Source organism: Pinus tabuliformis, chromosome 9 (assembly GCF_031772625.1).
Source record: "Pinus tabuliformis cultivar Carrire ecotype Pingquan chromosome 9, CPIR1, whole genome shotgun sequence".
Taxonomy (NCBI): Eukaryota; Viridiplantae; Streptophyta; class Pinopsida; order Pinales; family Pinaceae; genus Pinus; species Pinus tabuliformis.
The window spans coordinates 1,326,145,637-1,326,166,311 of NC_142307.1; the positions used below are offsets into that span (position 1 = coordinate 1,326,145,637).

General features: G+C 38.1%; 1 protein-coding gene across 1 annotated transcript in view; it reads left to right on the plus strand.

The window, feature by feature from the left end:
* LOC149153416 (triacylglycerol lipase-like protein) overlaps window positions 1-19,727 on the plus strand; it is a 63,905-nt gene extending 44,178 nt beyond the window's left edge. The window contains exons 3-5 of the mRNA XM_089440068.1: window positions 3,725-3,789; window positions 17,348-17,457; window positions 18,988-19,727. Coding sequence (XP_089296194.1) covers window positions 3,725-3,789; window positions 17,348-17,457; window positions 18,988-19,195 — 383 coding nt within the window. The 3' untranslated portion in view covers window positions 19,196-19,727. The remainder of the gene's footprint in view (window positions 1-3,724; window positions 3,790-17,347; window positions 17,458-18,987) is intronic.
* Window positions 19,728-20,675: the final 948 nt, after the last annotated feature.

Below are 20,675 nucleotides of genomic sequence, written 5' to 3' on the forward strand. Positions count from 1 at the left end.
ACATTGTTTGACATAATGACCGAACTTGTGACATGTAAAGCACTTGACTTTGCTCATGTCTTTCTTCCCTTGTGAAGATGCTCCTCCACTCCGGTTTCGCTTGGGTTTACCACTGCTCTTCTTTGCTTGCCCAACAAGAGCAAGGTTCTCCTTATCTTCACCCTTGCATTGTCCACTAGTTATAGACTCCTACCAAATCTCCTTTTGGGTGAAATCATCCCATAATTTGGCCCAAGCAGGAAGTTTATCTCTGGCTAGGATATTGTTACAAATGTAGCCCACTACTTGGTACATCCTTTCAGTGCTACTCTGACAAGATCCACCTTAGCCACCTCTTCCCCAATAGCTGAAAGTTTATTAGGAACTTGTTGAATCCATGTGAAGTATGAGGCCACGGTCTCAGAGTTGTTCTTCTTGATACTATTCATCTTCACCCTTAGTGTCACATTTCTGTTCTGGTTGTCACTTTAGCACAACTTAGTCAAGGTCGACCACATTTGATAGGCTGAATCTTTCTTCATTATGTGATCCTTCATACCATCCAACATGATGCTCTTGACTCTTATATCTTTCAACTTATGTTCAGTCGCTTGGGTAGCATCCTGAGGAACCTTAATTGCTTGGCTTGTGAATTCACACAAACCATTTGCCATTAAGATAAGGGTGATTCGCTCCTTCCATGAACTGAAGTTTATAGCCCCCTTCAACCTGTCTTCATATCTTAGACTTGATGATGCCATATTAGCAGATTGACTTCAGCCACAAAACCCTTGCTACAAAATAAAAGATTATGTTGCCACAAAATAACTTGTTGCTGTAAAACCCTTGTGATATGTGATATCTCCCACAAAGTTTCTATAGCTCTAATATCATGCTAATTTTTCTCATACCATATCTGATTTATTTTACTTCAACAATTTATTAAAACCGCATAAAATATTTATCTCAAATATTTCTGAATTTGCTACAAAATAAATATGCTGATATATTAACTTAAAATGAAACAGAAGTAAAATTAAGAGATCAATCACACCACAACAACAAATTTACACCCAACATATCTTCCTTCATTAAATTTCTTAAGAAAATTTTGGGCCTAGACCTATAGAGAATACATAGAAAAAATACAGTTTTTGGGCACCTAGAAACTTGGCCCCATTGGGAAAATCGGCCTCAAAGAATTCGGCCTCTGGAAATCTGACCACTTGAAGCAAGTCGGCCTTGGAGAATCAGCTTGTCTCACCAGCAAATTGGCCTTCCTGTCTACTTGTCTCATATGACCTCTGCGCACTAGAGAAATCAGCCTCCCTGGATAATTTGGCCTCCTCCACAATTTGACCCTCTTCTTCAGCGACTCAGCCTCCCTCTTTCCTGAACTTGGCCTCCTTGAATTTTTCGCAAAATTCCTTGCTGCACCTCTCGTCACTTCTCTTCAATCTAGTTGAGTCTCTCACTCCAGAGAAAATTGCTTCCTCCACAATTTTGTGTATCTTCACCTCTCCCTTAGGCTTATTTTATAGCTTCATTAAGCCAAAATCCTTAACCCTAATCTCCTAAGTGATTAATGGCTAGGAATAAATCCTAAGCCTTACTTGATATCAACACTTGAGATTATTTCTAAGTCACTTAAATAAATTTCCTTATTTATCCTTAGAACTTTGGCCTTATAATCCACAATAATTAATTAGATTAATTATTGTACTTTTCCTAACATGAGGAAAGAAATGTTAAAATCACTTACTCTGCCAAGCAAGCACCTAAAGAGGCAGTCAAATAAGTTTTACATGCTAAGACACCAAGCCAATGTAGAAGACCTTCTGAAGCTACAACATCAACAGTGAAATTATAAACCCTAGGCCATCCAAAGCTCCATCAACTTGTAGAACTCGCCTTTGTGATAAAATTCACTGTAGTGGTAAAATTCACTAATGTAGGTTCCATGCAAAATCAGGGGCAACATGGTGAACACATGCCAATAGATGCTAGACACTCGACTCATTATTTAAATGCAAATAACTCACTAATGACTAATCATTCATCAACCAATCAACTCTAGCTTAGAAAAAGAACTGATAAAACTATGAAATCCTTATGAGTAGGAAATGAAAACAATGGATGGGCTTTGGAGAATAGGCCTAAAGCAATGAATGGGTTATTGGCTGTGGTGATCAATCTGAACTTGCAATTGGAGGGATCCAAAGGCCATGTGATAATTATCATTAAAAATACTTAGTATGGACACTAAGACCATCAACCATATGTAAGAAATACTGAAGAGTAGAAGGCCATCTTGGGAACAAGAGATTGAAGGCTGGGAGACGTAAGTAACTTGAATGATCAGTTATTGATAGCTGTCTCCCTTGATCATCTTTTTAATCTTCCATATCAGGGAGAAGGATGGGGGCATTTAAGGAGTACCTATAGAGAGGGAAATGCTCAATAGATCTTCGAATATATTAAAGCATCAATCTTTAAGGAATGAGAGGCTCCATGAAAGTACTTCTTATTGAGGTTGAGTCACTTAAAGTATGAATGCTATGAAGAAAAGAGATATCTTGAGTACGCTCTTGAGACAAAAGGGGTGGGTGCCAAACTCGTCCTCGACAATATTTCAACAAACAAATTATTTGCAACATATCATTTGCTAGAACATAATGGTTTGGAGTTTGGACTCTATCTACTTGTGCCCAGTTAACGTCCTATAGGCTGGCCCCCCAAACTTTAGAACCATAGTGGACAATGGGTTTAACAAATGCGGCAAAGAGGCACATCTTCGAAGGGCTATCTTTGAAGTATGGAACCACTAGAGCTCAAGCACAAATATAGAGGCATACACCTCATTGAGCCGTGGCAAGGATGTTGGCCTCAAGCTGAATGTAAGAAAGTTGTTGTAATCTCAACCAGCATCATACCCTTGGGAGAGGACACTAGGAGGACCACATCATCAGAAAAATAAAGCAATATGACCAATATAGGTGAGGTACAATTATCATCCACTTTTGTGTTCTTTTTGAGGAACTCCAAGTCCTCGAGCTCATTAATGCAAATCTCAAATAAAGGTTGGAATGCAGATCCTGTTTGCAACCAATAATACTCCTGATGATGTCAGAAAGACCTAGGGTTGTCTGAAAACGACTTGCAACTGTCTCATAAAGGCTCACAATAACAATACTGTAAGGGGAATGTACAGTGGATACACAACTAAGAATACGTGCTCTCTTGCTCTCTCATTTCTTTTTATCTTGCTCCTTTTTTTCCTCGTGCTTATATCACAAACACATTATTCTGCATTCAAGGTTTCAAGACAGATTAATATACTAAATACTGGTTGGTATATTTGCGAAGGAACATAGGAGAGATCGATATCTATATGGTTTATAACTAAAGCCATTTATTTTTTTAATTAACACTGCATGGGTGCAAATTTCATTTTGTGTCATACTTTCATACTTCTAGTTCCAGATGTATCAAGTGGATTTTCTTTTTTTTAACTCAAAAGTAATTTGATTAAATTGCTAAAATGGCATAGTGGTACTTTGTCATCAAGAAAAAGTGAATTTCCTTTCCCCTTCCATTTGACCGCAGTTTTTCTCCATGGAGTACTGTTAAATTGTCTGAATTGGTTTAAATCCCTTTGATCATACTTTGTCAATGTTGTTTATCTGTTTCTATGCTCATCTCTTGTTGGGACGCCAGTTTGACTATAAAATGACTATTCTTGCAGGTTATTCTTTAAGATACCTTCATCAGGAAAAGGTTGAACGACGCCTTGAGTCAATTGAGAAAGCTGTAGGTCTTCCCTTCTTTTGTGTTCTTCTGTTAGATTTTCATATTAAAGTTTCAAAGGTTTTTGTTGTTAAGTCTATTCTTGATCTTCTCTTTGACGTTGCACACTATTGCGATTATTGAACTCTTGGTAGAACTAGATGCCTAAAATTCGCAAACTATGTTAACATGTTGTTAACAACCAATTATCAATATATAAGTGCAAAAGTAAATATTACTTTCAAAACTGCAAAATATATAGGATTAATTAGGCCTTCTGTCATAATTCAAACCTACTTAACAAACTATTAATTCCTAGTTTGCTAACTTTCTTGCTTTCTCTTTAATGGGACATGTTGAAGGTGTTTTCCTTAGCTGCATAGCTGTATCATGGATATTGAAATGGCATTGCTTTGTGCCTGGTACAAGGTTGTGGGGGGCTTTTAATCAAATTCACAATACACAAGTCTGAACTGAACAGGTTTTCAAGGATTGATTATTTCGACGTTTCATAATTTTTTATAGCTTCTGTTTGTAGTTGACAGAAGTTGCTTGTAAACTACAAAATGCTTGACTCTGCTCAATCAGTGGTTGATTTGTCTGTAACTTATTATTGTTTCTGTCTTTCAGATATAATATCAGACTTAGTTATTGCACTAGTGTTGATGAATCTATGATTTTGAATTTGGTTTAACTTTGGATATCTTGCTTGAAACAAGGATTGGCCTAGAATGTGGTCTCAGTTAACATATATTATTGTTGTTTGTACACCTAGCATTGTGTTAAACTAAAGAGAATACGAGAGAGAAGCGAGGGAATATAAATGAACGAGAGATGTATTATTTCAATGTGTATCGAATTACATAAGATGGTGTCATATATATTTAGGAGATTCCATTACTTGCATTAGGAAACGATCACCAAATTAATAACTATTTACCTAACTACATACGTAACACAAACAGTCTATTATTTACAAATTGATTATATTATTAATACTATGAAATCATCACTACAATATCTAACACCCCCTTTTAAAGATAATTTCATTTTTCATAACCCATTACATTTCTCGAAAATTTTCAAACTTCTTATTGAGTGCCTTGGTGAAGATCTCTACTTCTTGATTTTGGGACCTGTAATAAGTCAGCTCTATTTCTCTGTTCAACACTTGTTCACTGATAAATTGGATTCTTTGTCATCTTGATGGTGCTTTAGTTGTCACAATGTAAAATTGTAGGTTGCATATGTGGAAGCTTCAAATCATTTAGAAGCCTTTGCAACCGTACTGCTTCACAAGTTGCTCCAACAGCTTCTTTGTATTTTACTTCTTTTATTGAAAGTGCCATTGAAGGTTGCTTTTTACTTGCCCATGAAATTACTCCACTGCCACGGGGAAAAACATAACCAGTTGTAAATTTCCTGTCATCTATAATCCATGCCCAATCCGCATCTGAAAAACCTTTCAACATGAAGTTATCATTATTTTCCAATACAATACCAAACTGTAAGGTACTTTTGATGTATCTAAGTACTCTTTTTGCTGCATTCCAATGTGTTTTCCTAGGACAATTTAAAAATCTTGATAACATTCCAACTGCAAAAGTTATGTTTGGTTTGGTTGTAATAAGATAAATTAATCCTCCAACAAGTTAACGATAAAACAATTCATTCACTACTTCAAATTTATCATCTTTCAAAAGTTTTAAGTTTACCTCCATTGGAGTTTTGCTTGGATTACAATCTTGCACTCTGAATTTTCCTAACAATTCAAGCATACTTTGTTTGCGAGATAAAAATCTTGTGTGGTTTTTCCAAACTTCAATACCAAATCAATAATATAACAATCCCAAGTCAGTCATAGATATATCAAATGATTTAGATTTTTTTTTTGAAATCAAATTATTATTGCTACCTGTAATTATCAAGTCATCAACATATACAACGATAATTATGATCTCTTCACCTTATTTTTTGATATATAAGTTAGGGTCATAATCACTTTTTTTAAATCTTCTTGATTTAAGATAATTATTAATCTTCTCATATCATGCTTGAGGGGCTTGTTTTAGTCCATACAAGGCCTTCACTAACTTACATACTAAGTTTCTTTTTTCTTTAGCTACATATCCTTTAGGCTGCTCCATATCTACTTGTTCTTGTAAATCTCCATTTATGAATGCGCCTTTAACATCCATTTGGTGTGCCTGCCATCCAAACTGTGCTGCAAGAGCTAATAACATCCTGATTGTTATTAATTTTGTAGGAGCAAACGTCTCCTCATAATCAATACCTTCATTTTGTGCACATCCCTTTGCAAATAGCTTGGGTTTATATTTATCAATGGAACTCTCTGATTTGAATTTTATGCAATACACCCATTTATAGCCTATTGGTTTCTTAGTTGGAGGTAATTTAACTAACTTTTAAGTGTTGATTTTTTATCAAAGCATCATATTTAGTTTGCATAACATCTCTCCATTTTTCTTTTCGATTTGCTTAATGAAAAGAAACTAGATCATAAGAATTCACAACTTTGCCCATTAAAGCAAGATTTCCCTGATGTGGTGATTGTGACCTTGTTTTTCTCTGTCCTTGTATTTCATCTAGTTTTATATCTTGAAAAGTCCAATAGAACCATTTTGGTCTTTTATGAGATTCATTGTCATCATTCAAAGATTGACTACCATCTTGTCTTTTTACTGCCATTTTATTTTTTCAATTCTACATTGTTTTCCTTTGCTTCTTTTTGTTCCTCTTCTATATTTAACAAGTGTTTTAAACTCATGCTCATCATTATCAACCTGCAAAGCTTCACCTTTCCATTCGGATGTATGTACATGTGGAGGTCTTTCATCAAAAATGACATCTCTACTTATAACAACCTTTTTGTTTACTGGATCATATAACTTATATGCATTTGATTCAGTACTATATCCAATAAAGATGCATTTTCTACTCTTACCCTCCAACTTATGTCTATATGAATCAGAAATATGTGCATATGCTAAACAACCAAAAACTTTGAGATTGGTTACCTTTGGTTTCCTTCCTGGCCAAAAGGGGTCTGTCCATCTACAAATTGCCTTTATTGGACTGTGATTTAACAAAAACACTGTTGTTTGCACTGCTTCAACCCAAATTTGATCACTAGGATGATGCTCTTTCAGCATACACCTAGGCATCTCCACAATGGATGTATTTTTCCTCTCTGCTACCCCATTTTGCTGAGATGTTTTGGCAATATATGCTTTCTTTTGAATACCATGATGACGGAAAAATCATGAAAAACATTTGATTCATACTCATCTCTTTTATCACTTCAAACATCTTATTGCATTGACCACTTTCATTTTCAACCATAGCTTTGAATTGTTTAAAAGTGGAAAAAAACATTAGATTTGTTCTTAAAAAATACACCCATATTTTCTGTGAGAAATCATCAATGAACATGAGAAAATATTTAGCACCTCTTAAGAGATTGGGTTTTTCATGGAACGAAAAAGATCAAAATATGAATTAATTGAAGTACCTGAATTGGTCTAGTTTTGTTATCAAATTTGAAACGCCGCTGCTTTTCGACTAGACATTCTTTACATACACCTCTGTCTTCTTAAATATTAGGAAATCCATTCACCAAATTATGTTTATGCAGCAACTTTAAACAAAAGTAATTGAGATGACCATATCTTTCATGCGGTAACTGATTTTTTGAGGTGGAGTATGTGAGAAAAACTACTTGTTGCTGTGGCACACCATCAAATCTGTCCTTATCATTCGACCTCAATCCTTTGGCAATCATATGATTATTATGATTTTTAATGAAACACTGCTTCTTATCAAGCACAACAATATAGTTTTCATCAATTATTTTAGCAACTGAAAGCAAATTTGTTGTTAAGTCAAGAACATATAAGACATTTTGTATAGTTTTAATACTATCTCCTGAAACTCTCATGGGGACTCTTACAGGAAAAGCTATTACTATTTTTGTTGCTCTCGCCAAAAATAATAATTATGTAAGCCCTGAATTCGCTAACCAATTGATGATTCCAAAGTCAAATATAACTGAAAAATTAGACCACTGGGACACAAAGCAATATGACATAGATGATATGCAATCAAACATTGGGGATTATACATTCATATTACAATTCTGTGTTAGATCCGTTTGGAATGATCAGGGTGACATTATTCTGAGTTCACCATTGATGGAATCACTAGGGTCCTTCATATTAAATACGAAGAAGTTTTGACATTTTCCTATAAGAAGAAGAAAATAACACTACAGGATATGACATTGAAGCTAGACTTGGTAACACTAGAAAACATAAAAGATATCTCAAAACTAATTTTCAAAAAAATAAAAAATCAATGCAAAATATGCAAAAGGAAGTTGACAAAACTATTGCAGACAAAGATGAAGAAATTACTCGCCTCAAGGACCATAGTGAAAAATTACTTATGCAAATTAAGAAGCTTAAGATGGACAAGAAGTCATTGGATAACAAAGTACAACAATTTATTGAAATGAAGTATCAAAATCTTTAGATGTGCAAATTCAAGTTGAAGAAAAGGGAACAAACACTGATCCAAATAATATCACGATTAAGAACGATCCCAATCCAATTGAACTTAGAGGTTGTAGTTCAAACGACGAAAATTTCAAGTGAAGATCCAACAATTAACCAAGCGCCTTCCGTATGTGAAGGAAATTAGATACCTCAAGTAAATCAAGAAATTGCCACAAATAGGTTAAGGGTTATTCCAAAGAATATCGACGTCACCATAATTTAGTCTTATGATAACAATTCATCCCAAGTTTCTAGTAACTGCAAGATTCCACAAAAGATTAATTTGGGATGGTTAGATCATGTTGCAGTGTAACAATTCTGTACCACGCTCAGAAGTTCATATCATCTTGTATCATCGAAAATGACAGTTCCAAGAATTGAGAAAAACGAGAAGACATTATGAGACGGAAAAAAATATCAAGCCTTTTCATCAATAAGATTTGAGGACAAAGCTTTTCTAAAGGGGAAGGCAATGTTATGAACATAATTATATATAAAATAACTGTTGAAATTTGGTACCGGAGGACAGGTGGTTCCTTAGGCTTTGATCTTTGGCCTAGGGAAAAGTGTCCAAAAGAATTTAATTTTTCTCCTAAAGTAACTTTATAATTTTTATAAAGTTAAATCTAATTTAAAAGTGACTTTAAGTGATAAAGTTAGTAAGTCTAATTTTAAAGTGACTTTTATAAAGTCAATGAAAAATTAGAAAGGAAAAGTGACTTTGGAAATAAATGACTAAGTGGGTCTTTATTAAAGTGGGGTAAAGTAAAAAAATAGAAAGTGAGATTTAAATGAGCATTTAATCTCAACCATTGATCTAAATCTATTTCAGCCTTTGAATTTAGGGATCACCCAAAAGTCACTTGGATCACCCAAAAGTCACTTGGGGTTAGATTAAAGGAGGAAAAGGAGGAAAAGGTCATTCATTCTTTCATGAGCAGATTGGGAGAAGGAGAGCAAGAGAGCAAGAGAGATTTCTGAGCAGAGAGGAGAAGGAGACAGCAGCTTGGCACACATTCCAAGGCAGCAGTTGAGCAGATTTGTACAGCTGGTTCAGCACATAGTGAAAGGCAAATTTTGGCACGATTTTCGAGGAGTGGTTTGCACAAAAATCGAGGAGCAGTTTGCTGATTTTTTTGCACACAAAACGAGGGCCGTACAATGCATTTATTGCAGTCTGTACAATGCATTTAATGCTGGCCGTACAACAGCATTTAATGCTGAAAGTGGGCACGAAAATCGAGGAGGCCATACAACATTTATTGCTGTCCTGTTTGCTGTGAGACATGGGAAAAGAGATAAGTTGTAAATTTGCTCGCTGATTTTTTGCTGAATATTTCTCACTGTAAAAAGGTAATTTTCAGAAATAAAGAAGAGCTCTCAAATTGGTTTTCCCCAAGAGTTGTAGGGGATTTTTCCAGGGTCACATTGACCAAAAGTCTCAGTGTTTAAATGTGTTTTAATAGCTGTTTATTACTGTTGATTTTTATTTCTGCAATTTCCAGCATTCTGTAAAATTTTCAGAATGTGTTTTCAGCAAATTTATTTTTTCCAGCTTGTTAAATGTATGGTTATGGGAAAGGGCATTTAACTATATGGGAGAAATAAGGAGAAACTGAAAATCGGGGTGGGAAAACAGAAATTTCTACATGGTATCAGAGCTTGAGTGCTGAAGGGCAGTTTGGGACAGCAAAAGGAAAAATTACAGCTGCTGATTTTTCACTCAGAAAATTCCAGCAAGCTGATTTTTTCATAAACAACAGTTTTATCTTTACTACAGCAGTGCTATTTTTCAGTTTTAGGACAGCAGGATGTCATTGGGATTGAGGGTGGAGGATAGGCTGGATGGGCATACAAATTACAGCGTTTGGAAGGAGAGAATGCAGAGTATCTTTGAGGAGGCAGAAGTCTGGGATATCATGGTGCATACCACACAGAACCCTGTTGTTGTGCCTACTGATGCTACTCAGTTGGCTGAGTATAATAAGAAGAACAATAAGGGTAAGAGGCTGATTCTAGACGGAATCAAAGACCATTGCATTCCTCATGTGAGAGGAAAGAGCAATGCCCATGAGATGTGGACAGCATTGTCCAATCTCTACCAGAGTACCAATGAGAACCGGAAGATGGTCCTGAAGGAGAAGCTGAAGAACATTAAGATGGGTAATGATAGTGCAGCTGGATATCTCACAAAGATTACTAATGTGAGAGATGAGTTGGCAGCGATTGGAGAGGCCATTCCACCCACTGAGTTGGTGCAGATTGCAGTGAATGGCCTCCCTCGTTCATGGTTGAACTTTGCTGATGGGGTTTGTGCACGTGAGACCCTTCCCACATGGGAGAGGTTTTGGGATGATTGCATTCAGACAGAGATCAGGAAAGGTCAGCTTGGGGCAGCCAAGCCAGTTGAGCAGGATGAGGATGTAGCACTAGTGGCAGGAGGCAAGAAAGGCAAAGGGAAAAAGCAGGCTTCCACAAGCAGTGGTGGGGGCAAAGGCAAAGGTAAAGGTAAACAGGGAAACACACAGAAGGACTATTCCAAGGTGAAGTATTGGAATTGTCAAAAGATGGGACACTATGCAGTTGTGTGTCCGGAGAAGAAGAAGAAGAAGGGGAAGAACCAGGACGTGGCAGCTTCAACAGAGATTGAGGACTTTGCAGGTCGTTTTGACCGAGAGTTTGCGTTCACTATGTGTGAGTCCTCTAGTGCAGGATCACCTGCCACACAGGTTCAGAGGGAGCATGCTTTTCCCTCGATTAGCGGAGCATCTTCAGGTATCTGGTATGTGGACAGTGGGGCTTCACGTCATATGACAGGAGTCCGTGAGTACTTCTCAGAGCTTTCAGAGAGTGGCACTGATATTGAGGGAGTACTCGGTGATGACAGAGTTGTTAGAGCAGTCGGGGTGAGGACACTGACATTTCAGAGGGAGTCAAAACCTCCCTTGAAAGTGTCAGATGTTCTTTATGTGCCAGGGATGAGGAAGAACCTCATATCCGTCTCAGCTTTGGAGGACAGAGGATATGAGGTACTGTTCAGGGGAGGACAGGTGTTGATGTATCCCAGGGGCACTCCAGCTGATTCAGCTAGAGTGATAGGTGTACGCCGTGCAAAGGTGTACAAGTTTGCATTCCAGCCCCTTTTGGCATTGAGCAGTAGTACCGACAGCAGAGCTAGCAGTTCTGAGCTGTGTGAGATTTGGCACCGCAGGATGGGACATATGTATCATGGAGCCTTGAGGACATTGTAGGAGATCACTACAGGTGTGCCAGATTTCAGTACTGATCACTTTGATACTTGCAGAGGTTGTGCGATGGGCAAGTTTGCCAAATCCCCTTTTCCCAGCAGTGACAGCAGAGCGACTGGGATACTTGATTTGATTCATTCTGATGTGAGCGGTCGGATGTCTCATGTTTCCTTGAGTGGATATGAGTACTATGTTTTATTCATTGATGATCACTCCAGGAGGACCTGGATTTATTTTTTGAAGACCAAGAGTGAGGTCTTCAAGCGGTTTCAGGAGTCCAGAGCTCTTGTGGAGACACAGACAGGTCGGAAGATCAAGTCCCCGAGGTCGGACAATGGAAGAGAGTACACCCTTGGAGAGTTTGTTGATTATTGTGCGGAGGCAGGCATTAGGAGGGAGTTCACTATTCCTTACAACCCCCAGCAAAACGGGGTTGCGGAGAGGAAGAACAGATCCATCATAGGGGCTGCCAAAGCCATGTTACATGATCAGGGGTTGCCATTGTTCTTGTGGGCAGAGGCCTGCAACACAGCTGTTTACTTGCAGAACAGGAGTCCGCATCGTGCCTTGGGGCACATGACTCCGGAGGAGGCTTTCTCTGGGAAGAAGCCTGATATTGGTCATCATCATATCTTTGGATGCATTACATACTCCTATATACCCAAGGAGAAGAGGACCAAACTAGAGCCCACCGCAGAGAAGGGTATCTTTGTGGGCTACAGTGAGACCTCAAAGGCTTTTCGGATTTACATTCCTGCACAGAGGAGAGTTGTTGTCAGACGGGATGTGAAGTTCGAGGAGGACAGGGCCTTTAGGAGGTCACGAAAGTTAGAGTATCTGGATCAGCCAGACCCTCAACAGCAGTTGAGTCAGTCGCAGGGATCCAGTGGGTAGGGATCAGGAGGATCCGGAGGTACATCTATGAGGATGTCAGGTCCGTCAGTGAGCAGTGGCTCGCCGAGCCAGAGGGGTGGTGCTCCGGGCAGTTCACAGAGCAGTTCACTAAGGAGTCCACTGATGGACAGTTCACACGGTACCTCAACTTCTACAGGTTCAGGTGCAGGCAGGAGGACAACAGACAGACAGTCAGGAGTTCAGGCTACTGATGGTGATGAGGAGGAGTTTCATTCTCCTATGGGAGAAGCATGCTCAGGGAAGAGAAAGCCCAAGTGGCTTCAGGACACCTTGAGAGATGCCACATCTGTTGCTGAGCCGAAGAGGCCGGTCAGAGAGAGTAGACCACCTGAGAGGTTTGTAGCTATATGGCGATGGTTACCAGCATCCCTGACTCGGAGCCTTCTAGTTATGAGGAGGCAGCTAGCCAGCAGGTCTGGAGAGAGGCCATGCAGGAGGAGTATTCTTCTATCATGAAGAATGATGTTTGGAAGGTGGTGCCGAGGCCTGAGGGCAAATCCGTGGTTACTTCCAGATGGCTTTACAAGGTAAAGCATGCTGCAGATGGCAGCATTGAGAAATTCAAAGCAAGGTTTGTGGCTAGAGGGTTCTCCTAGGTAGAGGGAGTTGATTATGAGGAGACCTTCGCTCCCGTGGCTCGATATACTTCGATCCACTCCATTATATCGATAGCAACAGAGATGGGTTGGAAGATCCACCAGATGGATGTGAAGACTGCATTTCTTAATGGCTTCATACAGGAAGAGGTGTACATTGAGCAGCCACAGGGCTTTGAGGTGCATGGGAAGGAGTCCCATGTGTGCAGACTGAAGAAGGCCCTTTATGGCCTGAAGCAAGCTCCCAAAGCTTGGTACTCCAGGATAGATACATATTTGCAGGGGATGGGTTCCACAAAGAGTGAGGCAGATCCGAACCTTTACTTTATCGTGATTGGTGAGGAGCCTCTCATTCTGGTGCTGTATGTGGATGACTTGGTCATTACAGGTGCAGAGAGACTCATAGAGCACTGCAAGAGAGATCTTGCGACGAAGTTTAAGATGAAGGACATCAGCTTGATGCATTACTTTTTGGGCTTGGAGGTGTGGCAGGAGGAGGGACATTTCTTCCTTGGGCAGGGGAAGTATATTGTGGACATCCTTAGCAGATTCCACATGGAGAATTGTAGACCCATGTCGACATCGATGATCACCAACTGGAAGAAGCTTCATGCTTCGGATTCCGAGTTGGTGGATCCCACATTGTATAGGCAGCTAATTGGTTCCTTGATGTATTTGGTCAACACTAGACCAGATATCTGTTTTGCAGTCAACACGATGAGTCAGTTTATTTGTGAGCCTAGGAAGGTTCACTGGGTGGCTGCAAAACACATTTTGCGTTACTTACAGGGGACAGTGGATTATGGTCTGGACTACAGGCAGGGAGATGGAGTGAGATTGGCAGGATACACTGATTCTGATTGGGCAAGTTGTGCTTTTGATAGGAAGAGCACTTTAGGGTGTTGTTTTGGGTTGGGTTCAGCAGTAGTGTCATGGTTCAGCCAGAAGCAGCAGTCAGTAGCACTGAGTTCAGCGGAAGCAGAGTATATGGCAGCCAGTCTAGCTAGTTGTGAGGCTATCTGGCTTCGCAAGATGTTGTTTGGCTTATTTGGTCAGCCGTTGAGACCTTCAGTGATTTACTGTGATAATCAGAGTTGCATTAAACTCACGGAGAATCCAGTTTTTCATGACAGGTCAAAGCATATCGGGATCAGATATCATTTCATCAGAGACTATGTTCAGAAGGGAGCTGTGAAGCTTGAGTATATTTCCACTGATGAGCAGGTTGCAGATCTTTTTACCAAAGCCTTACCACGGGGGAAGCATGTCTACTTCAGAGACAAGATGGGTGTGGTGAGGAACACCTTCCTCGGTAAGAGGGAGTGTTGAAATTTGGTACCGGAGGACAGATGGTTCCTTAGGCTTTGATCTTTGGCCTAGGGAAAAGTGTCCAAAAGAATTTATTTTTTCTCCTAAAGTAACTTTATAATTTTTATAAAGTTAAATCTAATTTAAAAGCGACTTTAAGTGATAAAGTTAGTAAGTCTAATTTTAAAGTGACTTTTATAAAGTCAATGAAAAATTAGAAAGGAAAAGTGACTTTGGAAATAAATGACTAAGTGGGTCTTTATTAAAGTGGGGTAAATTAAAAAAATAGAAAGTGAGATTTAAATGAGCATTTAATTTCAGCCATTGATCTAAATCTATTTCAGCCATTGGATTTAGGGATCACCCAAAAGTCACTTGGATCACCCAAAAGTCACTTGGGGTTAGATTAAAGGAGGAAAAGGTCATTCATTCTTTCATGAGCAGATTGGGAGAAGGAGAGCAAGAGAGCAAGGGAGATTTCTGAGCAGGGAGAAGGAGACAACAGCTTGGCACACATTCCAAGGCACAGTTGAGCAGATTTGTACAGCTGGTTCAACACAGTGAAAGGCAGATTTTGGCACGATTTTCGAGGAGTGGTTTGCACAAAAATCGAAGAGTAGTTTGCTGATTTTTTGCACGCAAAACGAGGGCCGTACAATGCATTTATTGCAGTCCGTACAACGCATTTAATGCTGGCCGTACAACAACATTTAATGCTGAAAGTGGGCACGAAAATCGAGGAGGCCATACAACATTTATTGCTGTCCTGTTTGCTGTAATTTCCAGTTTGCTGTGAGGCATGGGAAAAGAGATAAGTTGTAAATTTGCTTGCTGATTTTTTGCTGAATATTTCTCACTGTAAAAAAGCAATTTTCAGAAATAAAGAAAAGCTCTCAAACTGGTTTTCCCCAAGAGTTGTAGGGGGTTTTTCCAGGGTCACATTGACCAAAAATCTCAGTGTTTAAATGTGTTTTAATGGCTGTTTATTACTGCTGATTTTTATTTCTGCAATTTCCAGCGTTCTGTAAAATTTCCAGAATTTGTGTTTTCAGCAAATTTATTTTTTCCAGCTTGTTAAATGTATGGTTATGGGAAATGGCATTTAACTATATGGGAGAAATAAGGAGAAACTGAAAACCGGGGTGGGAAAACAGAAATTTCTACAATAACATAAATAATAATTAACAAAGTATAATTAGTCATAAAAGGGTGACTCTTTATGAAAGCGCACCTGCCTAGGTATATAAACAGGGTCCTCATTTGTAACCAACATATCATATCACTTGTACATTCAAACATTCTTATATAAGTATATTACTTGTCCTATAAAATTATAAATGGATATTTACATATTCCAGATATTCTGAATAGTCTTGAGTATACAAACCTTGTTCATTACAAAAGGGACGAGGGTTTCATCAACACAGGTTTTTTTCTGCACAAGAAACTTTCAGATTTGCTGAAGTCTGTACTCTGATTTATTAATTTGGTGTGATATAATTACTGGAAACTGGAAGGTAACTGTAGTGTTTGTACTAAAACTTTGGTGCTTGACAGAAGCCCTGTCGCGTACAGTCAAAAACTAATGATTGATGGCTATAGAAATTTTATATGTCTAATTAGAAACATAAAAGAAATAAATTTCATTTAAAATGCACATTTTTTCTAGAGATAAAACATGTATCTGAAAAAAGGTATGGAGTTTCATTCATGGAAGGACATTCTGTGGTCCAGCAATGTTTGAAGAAAGTCCGCAACAGAAAATACTTATTTATAGTCATGTTGATCTGCAACTCTAATTAAGCTTGTAGTCCTTTTCTGCATTGTTCTTTCCAAAATCCCCTTCAAGTTCTTGCTAATTGGGCTGCAAACCTTTCCTTGTATGTCTGCTTTTGTATGGGAGCGTACTTCAATAATTCTAAATCTTAGAAGAAAACGGACTTATCTGGTGTCTGCTATTAATGTCTTTATGGGACATTGGAACAGCCTGTTTTAATGTGATTTAATCTTTATACACCATTCTTTTAAAATAAAAGATATTTTTTGACAAATTCATATTATCTTTCAGATATAGCAAGAATAATGGCACTTTACCATATTTGTTGGCATTGTTTTGAAGATGATATGTATACACTGATTTTTTTGTTTGCTAGTTTATGTGAGTCTTGAGATGACTGCACGACTAACCTGTGGCTTGAGTAGCTGCGACCCAGGGGCATCTAAGCCGTAAAATCACCTGGGGATTGCATTGGGCCTGGGCCACACCAGCCCTTAGCATGGCTGGTTTTTTGCCCACGGAGTTTCGAACCGGCAACCTTTACACCACGAAGTGCCTTAACAGAGCACCCTGTCACTGTTTGTACTACGCCCTGTGGGTGTATATACTGATTTTGAATATACAACACTTGGTGAGATTTTTGTTATTTGTTGGGATGTAAGTGCCCTTAGAACCCTAAATTTTTAAATCATATACTAGTATTATTGAACTGTAATTACAGTATGTGGGTTCTTAATGATGTATTCTCTATGCTAGAAGACACGATGGCTGGTTTTTAAACAAAATCCATTTACATTGTACACCAGGTTTTATTGAGATCCCAAAATATGTAGCTCTGGATTGAATTAATAATATATGTTTTGTCTCATTTTCTGTAGGAACATGCTTCATGCAGGTGAGTTAGATTTGCCATCTTAATTTGTATGCTTGGTGCAGGCAAACTATGGTCTGCTCTTTCTTTGGTTTCTATGAGAAGTTGTTATGTGATATTAAAAATCTTGGTTGATTTGGCTGGTGGATTAACTTGTGCAAGACTTTCTTTCTGTATTTTACTCCTTTCTATGCCCCTGTGTGAACATTGTATATACTAATATAGTTAATATTAATTGTTTTCTACTTAGACTAGAGTCAATATTCGATTTTGATATACATTATTGTTTGCAGATGACAAAGGTTCATCATGTCGAAGAGGAGGAGCTCAAGAAAATTGTCAATACAGGAAATGTTAGCTACCCAGCATGTGTTGCTACCGTGGGAACCTCTCTAATTATTGGGTATTTCTCTGTGTTTTATTTGTAATAAGGACATCATTCCAATATTAATTTCAAGAATTGAATTTCCTGCTAGCATAGGAAGTTTACCTTCACACATTTCCTTTCAAACAGCCTACAGGGGATTTAATCGGTGCAAATGATTGTGTCTGTATTCCTGTAAATAAAGTTTCACGTGTTTGGAATATGTATTGTACTTGTTAGAACAATATGTTACAACCTACCTAGTGTATACCAAATTTTTTCCCAATTTTTCCTTGTCAGCGGATATTTTTGTTCTATCTATTCTATTCTACTTTCAGAGTACTGTTTTTTGTATTGTGGGGACATTAAAATGTAATCAGGTTTTGGATCAGCCCTTAGAAAAAGCAATCTTTCTGTAGCACTTTTGAGTTTTTCAATTTTTGGGGGATTACCGGGTTTGAAGTGAATAGTGCATAGTTTGATCAGTAAGGACATTTTATATTTGCTTAAACTCTAGATTTGGCAAGATTCCTATACTCACATTTCAGAATATCAATCCAAAATTCAAGGCGGACATACCTCTTAAACTGAGCCTAACATGATTTTGAAGTAAACTTTATAGCTGGATCTTACGACCTTCACATCAAATGCATGGTTTAAAAAAGCAAGTGTTCTTGTTTTCTTTCTAATCATTTATTGAACTTTATGGAGTTATTTCCACACCTGCTCATATCCAGAAAATTTCCTCGGCATACTGACCCTTCCTGGGTTACAGAGGTACCAATGAAATAGCTGATCCAGTTTGCTTATTATTTTATTGTAGCTATTCTATTCATCTGACCAAGAATGAAACCCTTTTGAAATAATTTTGCATGATAGAAACTATGAACTCAGCATAAGGAAAATATGAAAATTTGACTCAGACAAATTGGACATAATATGGGGCCTATATATTCCAGTGTTATCAGGACCATCCATTCTGAACTGGTCTATACCCTTTGGCCTTTGAACCAGTGGCCGGTTCAGACTGGTTACAAGTTACAAGCAAATCAGATTGGTGGGACCAGTGACGGTTCGGGACATAAGGGAAAAAACAAGTAAAACCCCCTGCCCTCCTCCCAAACCCTAGGACAGGAAAACTTTTTATAAACGAAACTTTGTATATTTTATGTATCCTTTAGTAGACTAGTTCACAAACTGGATTACATTTCTGGTTCCAGTGCTATTCTGGTTCTGACCCTTGATCGGTTCCAGACATGATAACTTGGATATATTCATACTCTGATTTTACAAGAATAGGTAAAATCAAGAAATGGTCACATCCTGTTGTGCACCATCCAAGTACTAGATAGTCTTGACCATGATATATAGACTATTTCCTTGCTCGGAGTTTTCATGCTTTCTGTGTTATTGCTTTGCAAGGGACACTTTCAACTTGGTTGCTATTTTGCTAACTTATAAGATTGCTATATTCAAGATTACTCATTCCAATAGCATTTTCTTTTTGTTCTCCTCCTGGCCAGTCAGATATAATGCAATGAAGCTAAACTATAAGGTGTGGCATGACAGGTATGGGCTTGGATGGCGAGGTGGGAAATGGCATGCAAACAGAACATTCCATAAGCAGCAGCAGAAGCTTCTAGGGTTGAACAAGCCTCGAAAATGGCGGTTTTTGAGAAAACCTTTTTCAAGATTAAGACCTTCTGAAGCCAAGGTAGGGGAGTCTGGAATCACACATATGGATGCTCCAAATACTCAACAAACACAGCTATCCTGATCAGCTATCCTTGTATTTGTTTTGCAATTTGTGGTATTTCTTCCAATATCCTTGGTCATTCAGGGTACAGCCACATAAGTTTGTATTAGCCATTATTTTTCTAAAGAAATTAAAAATCCATATCATGGAAATAATTTTCTTTAAGTTGTTCAGCAGGGCTTTCTTATGGGAACTAGCTTGGTTTATTTGGACAGTTATCCCTTCAGTTCATACTCCCACACCCTTTGTCCTAAAGTTTCTTTTCCATCGAAAAACAGAATTGAACTTTAAAATATGGTGTTTACATTGGCTTAGGTGCCAAGTGCCAGAAAATTGCACACTGCAATGAAACATCACAGTTTCACAGTGCATACATTTTTCAGCTACAGAGCACTCATACTTTTAGCATACTATGGGAGATAGACCGTCTTAAATAGTGTGCTTTTCTTGATTGTGCATATGATATCTGCAAATGATTTCTGAAACTAATATTGACATGTACATGTGCATGAAAGATGAAATATCTAGATTTCTTCTTGATTTGACAGAAAACTTCTGTGCTCCTGTCGTTTCTCAAAATCAGTCCTGTTGGAGAACGTACCATATGATAGACTATCGTGGCTTTTGCTGGTTTGTGTTATGGCATTGATAGAAATTTGAGTGGTTGATTACATGTTCTGTCGATAGTTAATTTATTCTGGAATTCTGTGTTCAGAAATGGTATGGCAGGGTAAAGATTTTCTAAGAAATAATCAAGAAACGGAAATGTTATGGAAACAGCATTTCTTGGGTGCTTCTCTTAAACATGGAGGTATTTTCAAGCAACAACCATAAAATGCAGGTGTGACTGTCATTTGATTTATTGTGTTCATGGATTACATATGGTGGATCACTGGAGTCTTGAATGGATTTGGATTTAATCAAGTATCTCTTATGTGCAAGATATGCACAGTGCCAGTGGGGGACTTTTGTTACCCTTAACTGGTCTTCATTTTTTATTCTCTTGCAGATTTCTTTTTCATTTCCCTTTTCTCATTTCCAGTAATGTAGCTGGAATTAGTTCTAAGATTTTGAGTCTAAACACATTTCTATAGTCAAATTTCTTGTTAGAGAATCTAGGACTTGTGTTGTGATGATTCTCTGTGATTGATAACAATTTGTGAAGTCTTTTTACTTTTTTCTAGATAGCTTATACTTCTTCTTCTTCTTATTAGTGCATATGTATGTGATTCATCGAACTACTACCAAAACAAAATAACAAGAACACAAAATTTGGCTCTCTGCCAGGGACAAATCCTCTCCACTCTTGAGCGGAAAACCCTTTGTAAGATTTCTCTTATTGAAGCTTCTTATTTGAACAACTGCCAAACCCTAGACCCTTGACTAGGATACCCTCCAAGCATAAGTCAAATCCCTCCTCCTTCTGCACTGTCACTTCCGACGCTTGGCTTCTTCACGCTTCTTCCTTCTTCAGTTGCTTGTCTAGGTTAGGAAACCCTAA